This window comes from Micromesistius poutassou (assembly GCF_964030765.1).
Source record: "Micromesistius poutassou genome assembly, chromosome: 7".
NCBI lineage: Eukaryota > Metazoa > Chordata > Actinopteri > Gadiformes > Gadidae > Micromesistius > Micromesistius poutassou.
Genome location: NC_140277.1, coordinates 15,871,645 through 15,892,882, shown reverse-complemented (window position 1 = coordinate 15,892,882; position 21,238 = coordinate 15,871,645). Strand labels below are relative to the sequence as shown.

At 43.7% G+C, this 21,238-nt stretch overlaps 1 protein-coding gene across 1 annotated transcript; it reads right to left on the bottom strand.

Annotated features, from left to right (window-relative positions):
* Positions 1–20,796, bottom strand: LOC311350231 (scavenger receptor cysteine-rich domain-containing protein DMBT1-like; the record flags this gene model as incomplete). The annotated part of the gene is made up of 24 exons (XM_084470230.1): positions 1–68; positions 167–411; positions 3,807–3,967; positions 4,206–4,436; positions 4,572–4,747; positions 5,007–5,212; positions 5,303–5,447; positions 7,212–7,353; positions 7,437–7,489; positions 7,797–7,895; positions 8,020–8,213; positions 8,356–8,495; positions 9,151–9,203; positions 9,511–9,609; positions 9,734–9,927; positions 10,070–10,209; positions 11,223–11,311; positions 11,436–11,629; positions 11,772–11,951; positions 12,923–13,025; positions 13,150–13,343; positions 13,486–13,672; positions 14,641–14,739; positions 20,739–20,796. 24 exons carry the CDS (start codon positions 20,794–20,796, stop codon positions 1–3), a joined length of 3,450 nt encoding a protein of 1,149 aa, XP_084326356.1.
* Positions 20,797–21,238: the final 442 nt, after the last annotated feature.

The window sequence follows — 21,238 nt, the reverse complement described above, 5'->3', positions numbered from 1 at the left end:
TCAAATATCGACAGTCTTCTCAGGCGCCACCTCCGTCTTCACACTGGCTTCACCCTGGCTCCCCAGGTCTAGTGGGAAGGAGTGGGGGGGAAAGTGGATGAAAGTTAGTGGTAGCACAACATTTCCAAGGCCCTCCCTTCTCCCCCATGCAGAATACCTTGAATACCTTGCAGCGTGAGTGGCCCCAGGACCAGGGTGTGGCTGTCCTCGGAGGCCCTCAGCGCCCGGGCCTTCCGCCTGCTGCAGCCCCGACGGCAGCGGGAGTTGGGGGCGGAGGCGGGGCAGACCACCACCTTGCACTGGAGGTACACCGACTCGTGGGTCCGCAGGAACTGGAAGGCCCTGAAGCCGAAGCGGGCGAAGCTCTCGGTGCCCGAGGCGTATTCTTGGTAGGAGCTGTCTATGCCGCAGCTAGTGGGAGGCACAAGAAAAGAGTTGGTCAAGTCCCTCACCGGGCATCGTTTTCTTAAGAGTTGATATACCGTTTATTCGTTATGTATGGAATCAGGCCTGGTGAATATGTTTTTCTTTAGCTCTACTACTAGATAGGTATATTTACATTTAGGGCATTTAGCAGACGCTAATACACATCCAAAGCGACTTACAATGGTTAATACACACCGATGGCGGAGTCAACCATGCAAAGCTACAGCCAGCTCGTCTGGAGCAGTAAGGGTTAAACGTCTTGCTCAGGGACACATCTACACTAGGAGGAGCCGGGGATCAAACCTCCTGAGCTAAGCCGACCCCGACATTGGAGGATTGAACCCACAAACCAACCTGTAAGCTATCATGCCCCCCCTTCTATTAGATGCCCCTGGACTTCTACGCTCTCAATCAAGCCACTCCTTCCAATTACAGTTACATTGCCAAACCCTGCCTCTCTGGCCGTGGGGGAGGCGTTGCCGTTCTTCATAAAAAATCCCTGTCCATCACTGAACTGAACCTCAATCTCCCATCTATCTCATCCTTCCATCTTTTCTCTCTGAACTGTCTGAACTCCTCACCATTGCGTCCTCTCTCTCTTCCCGCCTCCTACTTACCAGTGACTACAACATCCACATGGACAAGCCGAATGCCCCACTGACATCTGACTTCCTCTCCCTTCTTGACTGTTTCCACCTCACCCAACACATTGACTTCCCCACCCATACCAAAGGCCATATGCTTGATATAGTCTGCTCCGCCTCCCTACCCGTATCTAACCCCCATCCTCTCCCCTTCCCACTCTCTGATCATCTCTGCATCCTCTTCTCCTTCGCTCCTCTACCTTCACCCCATTATCCCAAAAAGCACTCCATTTCCTGCTGCAACATCAAATCAGTCAACCCACTCTCACTCTCCCAGCTCATATCCTCTGCCTTCCCCCCTGACTCTGCCCCTTCTTCCCCTGATGACTATGCTATCATTCTCAACTCCATCCTTTCTGACTCCCTTGCCCCCTGGAAAACTTCCTCTGTCTCATTCACTAACTCAGTTCACGCCGAAGCCTTCAAACATCACATCTCCTCCTACCGTGACGCTCTCCATGCTGCTAAATCCACCCACTTCCCCACCCTCATCAACAGCACCAACCGGAACCCCCGCATCCTGTTCTCCACCGTCAACAAACTGCTCCAGCCGCCGGACATTAATCCACCCTCCTCACCTGACCTCTGTAACTCTTTCCTCCTTGCCTTTAACCCTAAAATCTCCCAAATCAATAGCTCCCTGACTGCCGCTGTTAGTAACTCCTTCACCCCCACCATTCCTGTCCCCCCCCCCCTCCCTGACCACCCGCCCTTCCCTTCTTTCACTGCCTTCTCCCCTGTTGACTCCTCCCACATTTTGGACATCATCACTGCGTCCAAGACAACCACCTGCTCGCTCGACCCCCTCCCAACGACTCTAACCAAGGCTTGCCTCCCTGTCCTCATCCCCCACCTCACCACCCTCTTTAATCAGTCCCTATCCCTTGGTCATGTTCCCTCTGTCTACAAACTTGCCTCCATCACCCCCATCCTCAAAAAGCCCACCCTTTATCCAGCCAACCTCTCCAACTACCGCCCCATCTCCAACCTGCCGTTCCTCTCCAAACCTCTGTAACGCATTGTCACCGTCCAACTCCACACCCACCTCCAGTCAAACAACCTCTACGAACCCCTCCAGTCTGGCTTCCGCCCACTTCACAGCACCGAAACTGCCCTTGTAAAAGTAATCAATGATCTCCTCACCTCTGCAGACTCCGGTTGCCCTCAACATCCTGCTTTTACTAGACTTCAGTGCAGCCTTTGATACTGTACACCATTCCGTCCTCCTCAAAAGGCTGCACCAACAGGGTGGTGAGGGCACCGCACTCGACTGGCTCACCTCCTACCTCACCGACAGGCAACAGTTCGTCTCCCTCTCTGGCCACACATCCACCCTCTCTCCTGTCACGCAGGGGGTCCCTCAGGGCTCAGTCCTCGGCCCCCTTCTTTTCATCTGCCCTTCCCCCTTGGTTACATCATCCGCAAACTCAACCTCGACTTCCACTGTTAGGCAGAAGACACTCAGATCTACATCAGTACCAAAACCACCCAAAATCCTCCCCTCACCCACATCGAAACCTGCATCTCTACAATAAAAACATGGCTGACCCACAACTTCCTCAAACTTAGCAGCGACAAAACAGAGCTCCTTCTCATAGGCACCAAATCCACTCTCAACAAAACTGGACCCATCTCACTCACCATTGACACCTCGACCATCACTCCCTCCCCCCTGGCACGCAATCTTGGTGTTATCCTGGACCCCACCCTCTCCTTCGATCCCCATGTCAGCTCCGTTGTCAAAACCTCCTACTTTCACCTCCGCCGCATCGCCAAAATCAGACACTGCCTCTCCCCCCCCTGCTGCTGAATCCCTTATCCACACCTTCATCTCCCCCCGTCTTGACTACTACAACTCCCTCCTCACTGGCATCACCTCTCATTCCCTCCATAGACTCCAAATGGTCCAAAACTCTGCTGCACGCCTCCTCACTCACACCCGGTCCCGTGAGCACATCACTCCCGTTCTCCACACTCTCCACTGGCTCCCCATCAAACAACATATCAGTTTCAAAATACTCCTGGTGACTTTCAAAGCTCTCCACCACCTGGCCCCTCCCTACCTGTCTGACCTCCTCATTCCCCATCACCCCTCCCGAGCCCTTCGATCCTCCTCCACTCTCACTTTAACCATACCACCCTCCAAGCTAAAAACATTCGGTGACAGAGCCTTCTCCAGAACAGCGCAGAACAGACTATGGAACTCTCTTCCCCAACCTGTCCACGACTCTCCCTCACTTCCCACATTCAAACCCAGTCTAAAAACCTATCTCTTTTCCCAAGCCAACTCTCCTACCCATAACCACCATCATCCCTGCCCTCTCCCCTTGACCTTCACCTCCACACTCTGCCCTCTACTCTCTTCGCCCACCAGCCCCCCCTTTGCTCTTCAATCCATCCTTGCCACCTTTTCACTGTCACTGTACCTGTTTTGTCTTTTGTCTGTACCTGCTCTACTCATCTCACGGTCCACCATTGCTTCTGTTCTCTGTTGTGCTGTCTTCCCTTGTTCCCCTGACTGTCATCACCCTTTTCGTGTTTTTTATGTCTTCCACAATGTAAGCGTCTTTGGATCACTGAAAAGCGCTATATCAATTTCATGACTTATTATTATTATTATTATTATTATTATTATTATTATTATTATATGAGACGAGTACTTCAGTACTTAACTCATCTGGGAGTGTGCGGCACTAATTCAACGTTTAAACGATGATCTCCTGGGACGGTGCGTACCCGTTGCGGACAAGGTCGTAGGTGTTGTTGTGGAAGTCGTGGGGCGAGGGTGAAGCCACGCAGGTGTCCAGGAAGAGAACCAGGCCACCGTCGTCCCTCCTCAGGTTCACTTGGACGTACATGTCCTGGTTCAGGGTCACCACGTATGGAACCTGGGTCACCTGATCCGGGAAAGGACCAACATAAACGTCAGAAAGAGGAAGATTTATGCAACTAAAACTATATTTTACCTTTTGGAAATGATGCTCACTATTGCATATGAGTATATGAATACTTAGTGTGTAGGTACATAGATATGTATTACGTGTATTACTTTTGTCCTGTTTTTCTTTTGTTGTCTCGGGGGGGGGGGGGGGTGCACGTGTGTACAAACAAAGCTGCTGACTTCATGACCCCTACCATAGATGTAAAACTTCTGGAGGTGTAGAAGGCCATGGTCCCGTTGAATCTGCCCATGCCCGTGATAGTGCTGTTGACCTGGGACCGGGCGACATACAGGATCTGGACTGTGGTGTCCGGCTCCATGTGACAGTCCACGTTCAACTTGAGCGAGGACTGACGCGTGACCAGGCCGTAGTCGGACTTATAGGCGCGCACCGCATTCCTATACACGATTCTGCCACTCTCAAACTGTTTCGATAAGAGAACACATCGGAAATGAGGGGACATTTGCTGTCCGCCGGGCCGCTGGGACGTCAAACAAACGTTGACAATGGAACGATGTCATTCTGTGTGATTGCTCATGGAAAGCGATTGGATGCTTACCGTGCGTGCTGTGCCACAAGTATTCATTGGGAAACTGAAGGTCACTTGGAATGCAGAGATTTGGGGTCTGCAGTTCTGATCATTCAAGTACAGACTGCTGCCATCGTAGCCCAGAGAGTCGAGGTAGGACTTCTCAATCACAATGTTCATGTTGTCTGAAGAACACTCAGCACGACCTGGTGGAGACACAATAACCCATTCTTACGCGAGTTTCTTTTTTTGAAATTTCCAATCAACGTTCACCTTTGCACTTCTCTTCAATGCTATGTTATAAAGAAAGGGGATTCTGAAGGACAGCGATTGTCTGCATTCATTTTCCAGCGAGACTGTGATGAAGGGCTGGATTGGGCCGACCCCATGACTTTGTTGGGTCAGATTTAGCCATATGGAATAATACAAAATGTCCGTGCCAGTTGACTTGAAGTCTACACTGACCTGCGCTTGATGGAAGAGAGCTTGTGAATTCGGCATTGAACCCTCGGCCGTCCCCTGAGCCGTCAGTCCGGAAGAGAACAGTGATGTAAGTGGAGGAGGACTGGAAGAAGTTCAACGTGTTGTTGCACAATTTCCCCAAAGGTCGCGAGTTCACGCTGGGTCCATCGTAGACGGCGACGTAGTCACAGGAACAGCAGTTCTCCAACCTGGATGCACAACGGATCACCCGGTCAGCTGAAGAACAGCTACGTTAATAACTCAAATGTTTTGTGTCTGTGTGTGTGTCTGTGACTCACTGGAGGTCAGTGATGGACAGGTATATCCTATGGTTATTCGATGCTCTCAGCTGCCACACGCAGTAGCTGTTGCCGTGGTAGTAGCCAGGGTAGCCCGGGCTGGAGAATGACCCAGAGATGGATAGAGAGCCTCCGCAAGGTTGACCTGTAGGAGGTGAAGCATCAGAATTGGGTTATTATGCTCTATTTTTCAATTGAGGGGATGTTTATGCAATACCAGTGGCGGTGGCGGGTCAATAGAGGGCGCAAGGGCGCCGCCGCTCCGTGAAATATTCACTCGAATATATCTGCCAACTTTGAATAAACTATTATACATAAGAAATAAATCAACAAAAATGCATAGCATTTATCCTCGTTTAATTGTGTGATAGACCGTACTTGTAACTGCCAGCAACCATTTAAATGCGTCTGAACGTCAATGATTTGGGCTAGGCTAGTTATTGGTCATTCAAAATTAAGCCCTCCTTCAGGTCAGGGGCGCCGGCCAAGTTGAAGTCAACGTAAGCTCGCAAACTTTTTGCTGTCTATCAAGTAGAGACGGCTTTTCATTGGCGCAAAAAAATCGGCATCGGGTCGCACCAGTGTGTGCCCCAGGCCAATGGTATGGCTTTTCTGGTTTTTTTATCACCACACGATTGGACAATTCAGCGAATCAATCAAATAGACCTCTGAAGAATAAGTCCCGCCTCCTATGGGAAATAACATGGGGTTTTTGAATGATCATACATAACAAACTCTGTAGGTGGCGAAGAAGTAAAAGCTGCGTCACGTTTTGAACTACACACTTTTTCCATCTAGTTTCGACTGGCTTTTTGGATTGTCAGTGCCATTAAAGTAGTAAACGATTATAAATGCTATTTTAACGGCACCGACAATTCAGAAACACTCGTGCAACACAACTACAGCAGAGAAGAAATGGATCGCTAACTAGCAGAGAGTTGTAAAAGCACTTTCCACCCATTACAGTGGAGGAATTGGACTCCACAAGCAATGTTATAATTAATAGGAGCAAGTAAGTTACATATTAATTTAGTCTTTCGGCCTGTAACATATAAACAATATAAAGCAACTGTCCCATATTTCTAACTGCATTTGAAATAGCCATTGAGACACAAACATGGACGCTATAGGACAGTGATCATGATTTGCCTCAATATCATGATAACAACAATGGATAAGCTTGTAAGCTTGCCCAGGCCCTGCAAGTCAGAATGTAGGCTATGAATCTGAATGAATAGTAGGTAATAGGTAATAGGTAGTGGCCATCCCCAAAATGCACCAGAATACAGGAAATCAAATCTACCAAATTCTTTTTTTTCCATTACTGCGCCCCACCAACAATTTTTATCACCAGCCGCCACTGTGCAATACGTGTAGTATTATCCACACAACCTGGGGTTTTGATAGGGTGAATGGAGAGATATTGTCTCACTGGATGGTTTTCACTTCACTGGAAATGTTCATGTCATCGAATGTAGATGTTTTAGTAATTGATACCAGAGATGGTTCATTACCTGTAGGAACATCTGTCGTAACATCTGGGTATGCTGTAGAGTATGGACACTGAGCTGCAAGATGGATGAAAATGGGTTATGTTATTAAAATCTGTTGTTTCCAGTGAAAACAGCTGAGAAACGCATGGAGGGAGGGAGCAGAGAGAAGGGGGACATTTTGGGGGTTATTTAGTTTATAAAACTTGCTCTCTTCTGCTCTCACCCTTTACAACTCTGAAATCTTTACTACGGCAGATTTAATGCACGCATTTATATCTATATTTTCATATGTTTTCATGCATCCAGCTCATGTTGGGTCTAGCCTGTCATTGTGACTAAACTTTCATGCGTCTGCCATAAACAAAGTAATGCATCATTTTATGACTGCTTCCGATTTTATAGGCCTTGTAACTTACAGTAGTAGTCATAGCAACAGTTGCCATTGTATTGACAGGAGTAGTGACAGGAACAGCTTCCCAGGTTTGACCCACAGTTGTAGCGACAGGATTCTTGAGCTGGGAAACGGAGATATTGTCTCACTGGATGGTTTTCACTGCACTGGAAATGTTCGTGTCATAGAATGCAGATGTGTTAGTAATTGATACCAGAGATGGTTCATTACCTGTAGGTGATGTAACTGTAGGAACAACTGTAGGAACAACTGTAGGAACATCTGTAGTGTTTGAACACTGAGCTGCAAGACAGAGGAAAATAGGTTTCAGTTTTTAAAATCACTTTTTTTAAATTTCTGCAAACATTTCAATGCATACCAATATTTTAATTTCATTTATCATGCATCAGTTCTTACGTTGACTGGAATGTCATTATGAATTACCTTACACCTCAACGTATCTTTAAACTGATACTTTGAAAATATATTTACACTTTTCTACACTGAGCTGCAAGACAGATGAAAATGGGCTTCAGTCTTTAAAGTAACCTTTTTTCATTAATGGAAACATTTTACGGCAGCTTTTGATTTTACAGGCCCTGTCACTTACAGTGGTAGTCATAGCAACAGTTGCCATAGGATTCACAGGAGTAGGCGCAGGAACAGTTTCCGACCAAATAGCCGCAGTTATATCTGCAGGAACCGTCCGCTGGCAAAAAAATACAAAAACAAATTACACAAATTGCAATCAACAGTTTGCCTTAATGTTTTCTTTTTGTAGACCAGAAAGACGTTCAAATGAATGTATCGTCACTCTTGTTTCTGAGACTCACCCACAACTCTGTAATTGGCCAGAAATCCTTGGAGTGTCACACTATGGTCAGTTGTGAACCGCACGGTCAGAGTCTGACCAGTGGAGTGGAAGGTAGACCTCTGATTAACACACAATCTCCCAAGCTCCCTTTGGTTAATACCGGTGCCATCATAGACCTGGATGCCATCATATCTGCAGTCCGGCCCCTCCAAACTGTGGATAGCATTTGTGTCGCAGAAAATGTAAACATTGAACATGAGCCGAAGACAACGCTTCATTGTGGTCAAATGCAGCAGGAAAATACGTTCCTCAACATCAAATGATGTCAGATTGGTGATGAGATGATCATGCTTACTTCACATGGAGGAACACCAGCTCTATAACTTCAGAGCCTGGACTGATGATCCATACACAATCCATGTTGTTAGGATACTGTTGTGGGTAGTTGGGGCTGGTAAAATTGCCCTCAGTAGAGTACAGCCACCCACCACAGTTATTAACTGAAAGGCGATCACAGAGAACATTGGAGCAAGGATTTGCCATCATAATGCATGGTAAATACATATACTGTATATGTTACTGACGAGTACAGTTTGCAATATTATTACAAGAACATATACATTGTTATGATATATTAGTCCAGGAAAGGCCGCCGAGACAGGATCGCTTTTAACTCACTTTATTGGGTTAAGGTGGTTGGTCTATTGTCTATCGTCTATGAAACAAAAGGAGAGGGATCGTATATAACACGCGCGGAGCGTCTCTAAGCTTGGCATCTAGGATACGCCGCCGAGAGATTCTGATTCTAAGATGGTGGAGTCCCGAGTTAAATAGGCAGGTAGAGGTGGGCGTGTTCTGTGGCTTTAAAAGCCCGCCCCCTTCATCTATGTATGATCAGCTGCTGCCCCCTTGTGGCTATGCGCAAGTGTTACAGCTTATTAGTTTTATGTACTCGGTATTGTGGCTATGGGAGAATATTATGGCTGAAATATGTTACAATTGAGTCCAGTGAGATATTGTCTCACTGGATGGTTTTCACTGCACTGGAAATGTTCATGTCATAGAATGTAGATGTGTTAGTAATTGATACCAGAGATGGTTCATTACCTGTAGGTGATGTAACTGTAGGAACAACTGTAGGAACAACTGTAGGAACAACTGTAGGAACAACTGTAGGAACATCTGTAGTGTTTGAACACTGAGCTGCAAGACGGAGGAAAATAGGTTTCAGTTTTTAAAATCACTTTTTTTTTATTTCTGCAAACATTTCAATGCATACCAATATTTTCATTTCATTTATCATGCATCAGTTCTTACGTTGACTGGAATGTCATTATGAATTACCTTACACCTCAACGTATCTTTAAACTGATACTTTGAAAATATATTTACACTTTTCTACACTGAGCTGCAAGACAGATGAAAATGGGCTTCAGTCTTTAAAGTAAACTTTTTTCATTAATGGAAACATTTTACGGCAGCTTTTGATTTTACAGGCCCTGTCACTTACAGTGGTAGTCATAGCAACAGTTGCCATAGGATTCACAGGAGTAGGCGCAGGAACAGTTTCCGACCAAATAGCCGCAGTTATATCTGCAGGAACCGTCCGCTGGCAAAAAAATACAAAAACAAATTACACAAATTGCAATCAACAGTTTGCCTTAATGTTTTCTTTTTGTAGACCAGAAAGACGTTCAAATGAATGTATCGTCACTCTTGTTTCTGAGACTCACCCACAACTCTGTAATTGGCCAGAAATCCTTGGAGTGTCACACTATGGTCAGTTGTGAAGCGCACGGTCAGAGTCTGACCAGTGGAGTGGAAGGTAGACCTCTGATTAACACACAATCTCCCAAGCTCCCTTTGGTTAATACCGGTGCCATCATAGACCTGGATGCCATCATATCTGCAGTCCGGCCCCTCCAAACTGTGGATAGCATTTGTGTCGCAGAAAATGTAAACATTGAACATGAGCCGAAGACAACGCTTCATCGTGGTCAAATGCAGCAGGAAAATACGTTCCTCAACATCAAATGATGTCAGATTGGTGATGAGATGATCACGCTTACTTCACATGGAGGAACACCAGCTCTATAACTTCAGAGCCTGGACTGATGATCCATACACAATCCATGTTGTTAGGATACTGTTGTGGGTAGTTGGGGCTGGTAAAATTGCCCTCAGTAGAGTACAGCCACCCACCACAGTAATTAACTGAAAGGCGATCACAGAGAACATTGGAGCAAGGATTTGCCATCATAATGCACGGTAAATACATATACTGTATATGTTACTGACGAGTACAGTTTGCAATATTATTACAAGAACATATACATTGTTATGATATATTAGTCCAGGAAAGGCCGCCGAGACAGGATCGCTTTTAACTCACTTTATTGGGTTAAGGTGGTTGGTCTATTGTCTATCGTCTATGAAACAAAAGGAGAGGGATCGTATATAACACGCGCGGAGAGTCTCTAAGCTTGGCATCTAGGATACGCCGCCGAGAGATTCTGATTCTAAGATGGCGGAGTCCCGAGTTAAATAGGCAGGTAGAGGTGGGCGTGTTCTGTGGCTTTAAAAGCCCGCCCCCTTCATCTATGTATGATCAGCTGCTGCCCCCTTGTGGCTATGCGCAAGTGTTACAGCTTATTAGTTTTATGTACTCGGTATTGTGGCTATGGGAGAATATTATGGCTGAAATATGTTACAATTGAGTCCAGTGAGATATTGTCTCACTGGATGGTTTTCACTGCACTGGAAATGTTCATGTCATAGAATGTAGATGTGTTAGTAATTGATACCAGAGATGGTTCATTACCTGTAGGTGATGTAACTGTAGGAACAACTGTAGGAACAACTGTAGGAACAACTGTAGGAACATCTGTAGTGTTTGAACACTGAGCTGCAAGACGGAGGAAAATAGGTTTCAGTTTTTAAAATCACTTTTTTTTTATTTCTGCAAACATTTCAATGCATACCAATATTTTCATTTCATTTATCATGCATCAGTTCTTACGTTGACTGGAATGTCATTATGAATTACCTTACACCTCAACGTATCTTTAAACTGATACTTTGAAAATATATTTACACTTTTCTACACTGAGCTGCAAGACAGATGAAAATGGGCTTCAGTCTTTAAAGTAAACTTTTTTCATTAATGGAAACATTTTACGGCAGCTTTTGATTTTACAGGCCCTGTCACTTACAGTGGTAGTCATAGCAACAGTTGCCATAGGATTCACAGGAGTAGGCGCAGGAACAGTTTCCGACCAAATAGCCGCAGTTATATCTGCAGGAACCGTCCGCTGGCAAAAAAATACAAAAACAAATTACACAAATTGCAATCAACAGTTTGCCTTAATGTTTTCTTTTTGTAGACCAGAAAGACGTTCAAATGAATGTATCGTCACTCTTGTTTCTGAGACTCACCCACAACTCTGTAATTGGCCAGAAATCCTTGGAGTGTCACACTATGGTCAGTTGTGAAGCGCACGGTCAGAGTCTGACCAGTGGAGTGGAAGGTAGACCTCTGATTAACACACAATCTCCCAAGCTCCCTTTGGTTAATACCGGTGCCATCATAGACCTGGATGCCATCATATCTGCAGTCCGGCCCCTCCAAACTGTGGATAGCATTTGTGTCGCAGAAAATGTAAACATTGAACATGAGCCGAAGACAACGCTTCATCGTGGTCAAATGCAGCAGGAAAATACGTTCCTCAACATCAAATGATGTCAGATTGGTGATGAGATGATCATGCTTACTTCACATGGAGGAACACCAGCTCTATAACTTCAGAGCCTGGACTGATGATCCATACACAATCCATGTTGTTAGGATACTGTTGTGGGTAGTTGGGGCTGGTAAAATTGCCCTCAGTAGAGTACAGCCACCCACCACAGTTATTAACTGAAAGGCGATCACAGAGAACATTGGAGCAAGGACTTGCCATCATAATGCACGGTAAATACATATACTGTATATGTTACTGACGAGTACAGTTTGCAATATTATTACAAGAACATATACATTGTTATGATATATTAGTCCAGGAAAGGCCGCCGAGACAGGATCGCTTTTAACTCACTTTATTGGGTTAAGGTGGTTGGTCTATTGTCTATCGTCTATGAAACAAAAGGAGAGGGATCGTATATAACACGCGCGGAGCGTCTCTAAGCTTGGCATCTAGGATACGCCGCCGAGAGATTCTGATTCTAAGATGGCGGAGTCCCGAGTTAAATAGGCAGGTAGAGGTGGGCGTGTTCTGTGGCTTTAAAAGCCCGCCCCCTTCATCTATGTATGATCAGCTGCTGCCCCCTTGTGGCTATGCGCAAGTGTTACAGCTTATTAGTTTTATGTACTCTGTATTGTGGCTATGGGAGAATATTATGGCTGAAATATGTTACAATTGAGTCCAGTGAGATATTGTCTCACTGGATGGTTTTCACTGCACTGGAAATGTTCATGTCATAGAATGTAGATGTGTTAGTAATTGATACCAGAGATGGTTCATTACCTGTAGGTGATGTAACTGTAGGAACAACTGTAGGAACAACTGTAGGAACAACTGTAGGAACAACTGTAGGAACATCTGTAGTGTTTGAACACTGAGCTGCAAGACGGAGGAAAATAGGTTTCAGTTTTTAAAATCACTTTTTTTTTATTTCTGCAAACATTTCAATGCATACCAATATTTTCATTTCATTTATCATGCATCAGTTCTTACGTTGACTGGAATGTCATTATGAATTACCTTACACCTCAACGTATCTTTAAACTGATACTTTGAAAATATATTTACACTTTTCTACACTGAGCTGCAAGACAGATGAAAATGGGCTTCAGTCTTTAAAGTAAACTTTTTTCATTAATGGAAACATTTTACGGCAGCTTTTGATTTTACAGGCCCTGTCACTTACAGTGGTAGTCATAGCAACAGTTGCCATAGGATTCACAGGAGTAGGCGCAGGAACAGTTTCCGACCAAATAGCCGCAGTTATATCTGCAGGAACCGTCCGCTGGCAAAAAAATACAAAAACAAATTACACAAATTGCAATCAACAGTTTGCCTTAATGTTTTCTTTTTGTAGACCAGAAAGACGTTCAAATGAATGTATCGTCACTCTTGTTTCTGAGACTCACCCACAACTCTGTAATTGGCCAGAAATCCTTGGAGTGTCACACTATGGTCAGTTGTGAAGCGCACGGTCAGAGTCTGACCAGTGGAGTGGAAGGTAGACCTCTGATTAACACACAATCTCCCAAGCTCCCTTTGGTTAATACCGGTGCCATCATAGACCTGGATGCCATCATATCTGCAGTCCGGCCCCTCCAAACTGTGGATAGCATTTGTGTCGCAGAAAATGTAAACATTGAACATGAGCCGAAGACAACGCTTCATCGTGGTCAAATGCAGCAGGAAAATACGTTCCTCAACATCAAATGATGTCAGATTGGTGATGAGATGATCATGCTTACTTCACATGGAGGAACACCAGCTCTATAACTTCAGAGCCTGGACTGATGATCCATACACAATCCATGTTGTTAGGATACTGTTGTGGGTAGTTGGGGCTGGTAAAATTGCCCTCAGTAGAGTACAGCCACCCACCACAGTTATTAACTGAAAGGCGATCACAGAGAACATTGGAGCAAGGATTTGCCATCATAATGCATGGTAAATACATATACTGTATATGTTACTGACGAGTACAGTTTGCAATATTATTACAAGAACATATACATTGTTATGATATATTAGTCCAGGAAAGGCCGCCGAGACAGGATCGCTTTTAACTCACTTTATTGGGTTAAGGTGGTTGGTCTATTGTCTATCGTCTATGAAACAAAAGGAGAGGGATCGTATATAACACGCGCGGAGCGTCTCTAAGCTTGGCATCTAGGATACGCCGCCGAGAGATTCTGATTCGAAGATGGCGGAGTCCCGAGTTAAATAGGCAGGTAGAGGTGGGCGTGTTCTGTGGCTTTAAAAGCCCGCCCCCTTCATCTATGTATGATCAGCTGCTGCCCCCTTGTGGCTATGCGCAAGTGTTACAGCTTATTAGTTTTATGTACTCGGTATTGTGGCTATGGGAGAATATTATGGCTGAAATATGTTACAATTGAGTCCAGTGAGATATTGTCTCACTGGATGGTTTTCACTGCACTGGAAATGTTCATGTCATAGAATGTAGATGTGTTAGTAATTGATACCAGAGATGGTTCATTACCTGTAGGTGATGTAACTGTAGGAACAACTGTAGGAACAACTGTAGGAACAACTGTAGGAACAACTGTAGGAACATCTGTAGTGTTTGAACACTGAGCTGCAAGACGGAGGAAAATAGGTTTCAGTTTTTAAAATCACTTTTTTTTTATTTCTGCAAACATTTCAATGCATACCAATATTTTCATTTCATTTATCATGCATCAGTTCTTACGTTGACTGGAATGTCATTATGAATTACCTTACACCTCAACGTATCTTTAAACTGATACTTTGAAAATATATTTACACTTTTCTACACTGAGCTGCAAGACAGATGAAAATGGGCTTCAGTCTTTAAAGTAAACTTTTTTCATTAATGGAAACATTTTACGGCAGCTTTTGATTTTACAGGCCCTGTCACTTACAGTGGTAGTCATAGCAACAGTTGCCATAGGATTCACAGGAGTAGGCGCAGGAACAGTTTCCGACCAAATAGCCGCAGTTATATCTGCAGGAACCGTCCGCTGGCAAAAAAATACAAAAACAAATTACACAAATTGCAATCAACAGTTTGCCTTAATGTTTTCTTTTTGTAGACCAGAAAGACGTTCAAATGAATGTATCGTCACTCTTGTTTCTGAGACTCACCCACAACTCTGTAATTGGCCAGAAATCCTTGGAGTGTCACACTATGGTCAGTTGTGAAGCGCACGGTCAGAGTCTGACCAGTGGAGTGGAAGGTAGACCTCTGATTAACACACAATCTCCCAAGCTCCCTTTGGTTAATACCGGTGCCATCATAGACCTGGATGCCATCATATCTGCAGTCCGGCCCCTCCAAACTGTGGATAGCATTTGTGTCGCAGAAAATGTAAACATTGAACATGAGCCGAAGACAACGCTTCATCGTGGTCAAATGCAGCAGGAAAATACGTTCCTCAACATCAAATGATGTCAGATTGGTGATGAGATGATCATGCTTACTTCACATGGAGGAACACCAGCTCTATAACTTCAGAGCCTGGACTGATGATCCATACACAATCCATGTTGTTAGGATACTGTTGTGGGTAGTTGGGGCTGGTAAAATTGCCCTCAGTAGAGTACAGCCACCCACCACAGTTATTAACTGAAAGGCGATCACAGAGAACATTGGAGCAAGGATTTGCCATCATAATGCACGGTAAATACATATACTGTATATGTTACTGACGAGTACAGTTTGCAATATTATTACAAGAACATATACATTGTTATGATATATTAGTCCAGGAAAGGCCGCCGAGACAGGATCGCTTTTAACTCACTTTATTGGGTTAAGGTGGTTGGTCTATTGTCTATCGTCTATGAAACAAAAGGAGAGGGATCGTATATAACACGCGCGGAGCGTCTCTAAGCTTGGCATCTAGGATACGCCGCCGAGAGATTCTGATTCGAAGATGGCGGAGTCCCGAGTTAAATAGGAAGGTAGAGGTGGGCGTGTTCTGTGGCTTTAAAAGCCCGCCCCCTTCATCTATGTATGATCAGCTGCTGCCCCCTTGTGGCTATGCGCAAGTGTTACAGCTTATTAGTTTTATGTACTCGGTATTGTGGCTATGGGAGAATATTATGGCTGAAATATGTTACAATTGAGTCCAGTGAGATATTGTCTCACTGGATGGTTTTCACTGCACTGGAAATGTTCATGTCATAGAATGTAGATGTGTTAGTAATTGATACCAGAGATGGTTCATTACCTGTAGGTGATGTAACTGTAGGAACAACTGTAGGAACAACTGTAGGAACAACTGTAGGAACAACTGTAGGAACAACTGTAGGAACATCTGTAGTGTTTGAACACTGAGCTGCAAGACGGAGGAAAATAGGTTTCAGTTTTTAAAATTACTTTTTTTTAATTTCTGCAAACATTTTAATGCATACCAATATTTTCATTTCATTTATCATGCGTCAGTTTTTACGTTGACTGGAATGTCATTATGAATTACCTTACACCTCAACTTATCTTTAAACTGATACTTTGAAAATATATTTACACTTTTCTACACTGAGCTGCAAGACAGATGAAAATGGGCTTCAGTCTTTAAAGTAACCTTTTTTCATTAATGGAAACATTTCACGGCAGCTTTTGATTTTACAGGCCTTGTCACTTACAGTGGTAGTCATAGCAACAGTTGCCATAGGATTCACAGGAGTAGGCGCAGGAACAGTTTCCGACCAAATAGCCAGTTAAGGCAACAGTTTGCCTTAATGTTTTCTTTTTGTAGACCAGAAAGACGTTCAAATGAATGTATCGTCACTCTTGTTTCTGAGACTCACCCACAGCTCTGTAATTGGCCAGAAATCCTTGGAGTGTCACACTCCCGTCAGTTGTGAAGCGCACGGTCAGAGTCTGACCAGTGGAGTGGAAGGTAGACCTCTGATTACCACACAATCTCCCAAGCTCCCTTTGGTTAATACCGGTGCCATCATAGACCTGGATGCCATCATATCTGCAGTCCGCCCCCTCCAAACTGTGGATAGCATTTGTGTCGCAGAAAATGTAAACATTGAACATGAGCCGAAAACAACGCTTCATCGTGGTCAAATGCAGAAGGAAAATACGTTCCTCAATATCTAATGATGTCAGATTGGTGATGAGATGATCACGCTTACTTCACATGGAGGAACACCAGCTCTATAACTTCAGAGCCTGGACTGATGATCCATACACAATCCATGTTGTTAGGATACTGTTGTGGGTAGTTGGGGCTGGTAAAATTGCCCTCAGTAGAGTACAGCCACCCACCACAGTTATTAACTGAAAGGCGATCACAGAGAACATTGGAGCAAGGATTTGCCATCATAATGCACGGTAAATACATATACTGTATATGTTACTGACGAGTACAGTTTGCAATATTATTACAAGAACATATACATTGTTATGATATATTAGTCCAGGAAAGGCCGCCGAGACAGGATCGCTTTTAACTCACTTTATTGGGTTAAGGTGGTTGGTCTATTGTCTATCGTCTATGAAACAAAAGGAGAGGGATCGTATATAACACGCGCGGAGCATCTCTAAGCTTGGCATCTAGGATACGCCGCAGAGAGATTCTGATTCTAAGATGGCGGAGTCCCGAGTTAAATAGGCAGGTAGAGGTGGGTGTGTTCTGTGGCTTTAAAAGCCCGCCCCCTTCATCTATGTATGATCAGCTGCTGCCCCCTTGTGGCTATGCGCAAGTGTTACAGCTTATTAGTTTTATGTACTCGGTATTGTGGCTTTGGGAGAATATTATGGCTGAAATATGTTACAATTGTTCAGTAGATTTCCAATACATACTGAAAAAAAATTTGTCTTACTTTTTGTTATGTTCAGTAGATTTCCAATACATACTGAAAAAATTGTGTTACTTTTTGTTTCGTTCAGTAGATTTCCAATACATACTGAAAAAAATTGTGTTACTTTTTGTTATGTTCAGTAGATTTCCAATACATACTGAAAAAAATTGTGTTACTTTTTGTTATGTTCAGTAGATTTTCAATACATGCTGAAAAAATTGTGTTACTTTTTGTTATGTTCAGTAGATTCTCAATACATACTGAAAAATTGTGTTACTTTTTGTTATGTTCGGTAAATTTTCAATGCATACTGAAAGGGTATAAATTTTGTGTTATGAAAAACAGAAGTGAATTTTAAAAGGTTTAACTGTTTACCTATGCTGCTCAATTTTTTGTAGTGTTGATCTTCAACATATGTTGAAAGTATATGAATTTTATGTTGTTTTATGCCTAGAAGTGTTTTGACAAAATTTCCACTGATGAATATTTATGTCTTTATGATTATGCCTTTATGACCATATGACATATTGATTGTATTGTGTGGTGTTGATTATGTTGATGTTGATGATTGTTCCATGGTAACCAACCCATGGGTATATACATATTTTCTTTTTTTGCTTTTTACTTTTCCTATTTTATATGGTCAGTAATGATTATGGCTTGTAGAATGGTCATCTGAGATGACCAAGGAGGGAATTGTAATATATTTCAGCCATAATATTCTCCCATAGCCACAATACCGAGTACATAAAACAAATAAGCTGTAACACTTGCGCATAGCCACAAGGGGGCAGCAGCTGATCATACATAGATGAAGGGGGCGGGCTTTTAAAGCCACAGAACACGCCCACCTCTACCTGCCTATTTAACTCGGGACTCCGCCATCTTAGAATCAGAATCTCTCTGCGGCGTATCCTAGATGCCAAGCTTAGAGACGCTCCGCGCGTGTTATATACAATCCCTCTCCTTTTGTTTCATAGACGATAGACAATAGACCAACCACCTTAACCCAATAAAGTGAGTTAAAAGCGATCCTGTCTCGGCGGCCTTTCCTGGACTAATATATCATAACAACATGGATGCAGCTTTATCAAGCACTTGTGAATATTGAGCCAGAGTATGAATTATAGAATTGTATGTTAGTTTGCTTGCCTCCAGTTTATTTGGTTAAAGACCTTCACTCTATCAAGGCTCTAGCCATGTTTTTCAGTTAGGGAACAGTGTGTTTATAGCCTGGCTCCGCCCGCCCACCTACTTCCGCCCAAATTTCATTTTCCCTTCAGTAGTCAGTCTGGGGCTGGGGCTTGTTAGTGGGATTTTGCCCAAACAAATTTCTGTGTGACCAATCAGCGAACAGAGGAAGTGGCTGAGAACGATGACGTCGAAGTAGCGACGTATTGTCAATGACAAGACCCAGCCTCGACAGTTGACTGCAAACATTATCTCTGTCCTTACTATCGAATATTAATGTAGAATTTGTAATTGTTCCTTGAACTCTGAACACTGAAAAATTAGATGAACAAAACCTGCAGCTATCGTTGACAGACATCTTCACGCTTCATCTTGTTTTGTTTGTGTACACAGCCTGCGCATGCGCGCAACGTAGTTTCCGGCCGGTCCCGGCGTATGACATACGTCACGACCAAACGCTATTGCGATTGGTTATGGCAGATCCAGAGTGGCACTGGGCAGATCCAATAGTTTTAAACTTCAACAGACACCCGCCTCCAAGTGAGTGAACGTTTGCCAATTACAGCAGTTCCAGACCTTCTGTACAAATGAAATGAAGTACGATGGTCTGGTAGCACCAGGCTAGTGTGTTTACAGCCATCCCTGCTAAATGACCAACTTCATTCTAAAATGATGCCGTTATTAGAAATATTTTGTCTCAGACGCAGAGAATACAACAAATGGTTTCAGCAAACAACATTTAGAAACACAGTGCATAAAGGGGTGTACAGTACCTGGTGTGGTAAAACCTAAAATTGTCATTATAAGAGACAAAAGAGACAAACACCTTTGTTAGATTTTGCACACAAAGTCTTAAAGTGCAAGTTGCATGCTAATCCAACTACTACTAGTACTTATTATAACAATAATTACTATAATAATAGCTGCTGCGCAGCAATGGGTCGGGTCCGGGCTAATTTTGGCAAATTCTGAGCAACAAACAGAGAATAGGAAGACAGGACAGTTGACCTTATAATGTTCAATTTGCACCAGTTGAGGATTGAACCCACAACCTCTGGAACCAAAGACCATTGTCTATCGCACTGAGCTAATTGGCTAATTGGCAAGTGGCATTTCAACAGTGGCTTCACAAATTGAGTAAGCCATTCACTGTCGTGCAGTCAAAATTTCAGAAATTCAGTCATCTAAACAAAAATCTGATAATACATAAATTGCATCTTGACAGCATGGAAATATGAAAATATGATGTTTAAAAATTCCACTCTCACATTGGCTGCAGTTGTTCCCATGAGAGCAGAATTCAAAATGTTCTCAAAAATTCAGTTTTTGAGATAAAATTCTGATATTTGCCAAACTTCATCAACCATGACTCCAGAATATTCTAAATTTTTTTCAGGAAGATTGAAAATGTATTTATCAAGAATTTGATGGTATACGTTTACAGTACTGTTTACAGTCATACGTTTTCATGCACTGTAGGATTTTTTTGCTTATTCAAAAATCCGAGAAACAAGTTTTGTTGAGGACGGTCTGGAGATGCTCTGTACCAAGTTTGGTGACAATTGAGCAAAAATTGTGGGAGGAGATACATTTTAAAAGTTTTACAGTTATTGAAAAAAACAGAGTGATGGACTTCATAATTTGTAATGAGTTTAAGTGGACTAAAGTTTCAGCAGTATTGAGGCTACATTGTGGTGAAGTTTCAACACTGTAGCATCTACCGTTGGTTTGGTAGGAATTTTTTAAGTTTTTAAATTTAAACGCTTATTGTGCCCCCCCTAGGAGGGGGGGGCACATGTCCTTGGAGTTGAGTGAATCTGGCATGGGACTGGACCTTTGTGCAAAGTTTGGTGAGTTTTCACCCATGGGAAGTATGACTTCCTTGGAAGAAGAAGAAGAAGAAGAAGAAGAAAGAATTCCTAGGAATACAATAGGTTCCCGGCAGCTTAGCTGCCCGGACCCTAATAATCATATTAAGGGCAATGACAAAATGTGTAACATGAATTCCTACCTTGAACGCAATGTGAGAACATCACACTGCATAGCACCAGGAATCCCAAGGCCTCCATCTTCTCCATTGCTTCCCAATGTTCTTCAGTAGCGTCCAGTGATGGCTTTATACCCACTTTGTAACCACTGTTTGCAGTGGTATGCTAATCAGGCCGTGCGATTCCCTGCTGAGGAACTGGTCTGGCCACTGCCAGCCCCGCCCCCACCCAGTGGAGCAGCATTCCTTCACCTTCTCCATTCCCGATACCAGTGAGGAACTGGTCTGGCCACTGCCAGCCCCGCCCATTTCCTGTTGGTCGCCCATTGAAGCAGCATTCCTTCACCTCCTCCATTCCCGATACCAGTGACACTGATTACACCCAATACCAGCGATAGGAGAGCCGTTTGAGCGTGTAATCATTGATTGTGTTGGGCCTTTACCCCGAACTAAGAGTGGAAATTAATATTTGCTTACCATCATGTGCGCTGCCACCCGCTTTCCTGAAGCTATTCCCCTGCGTA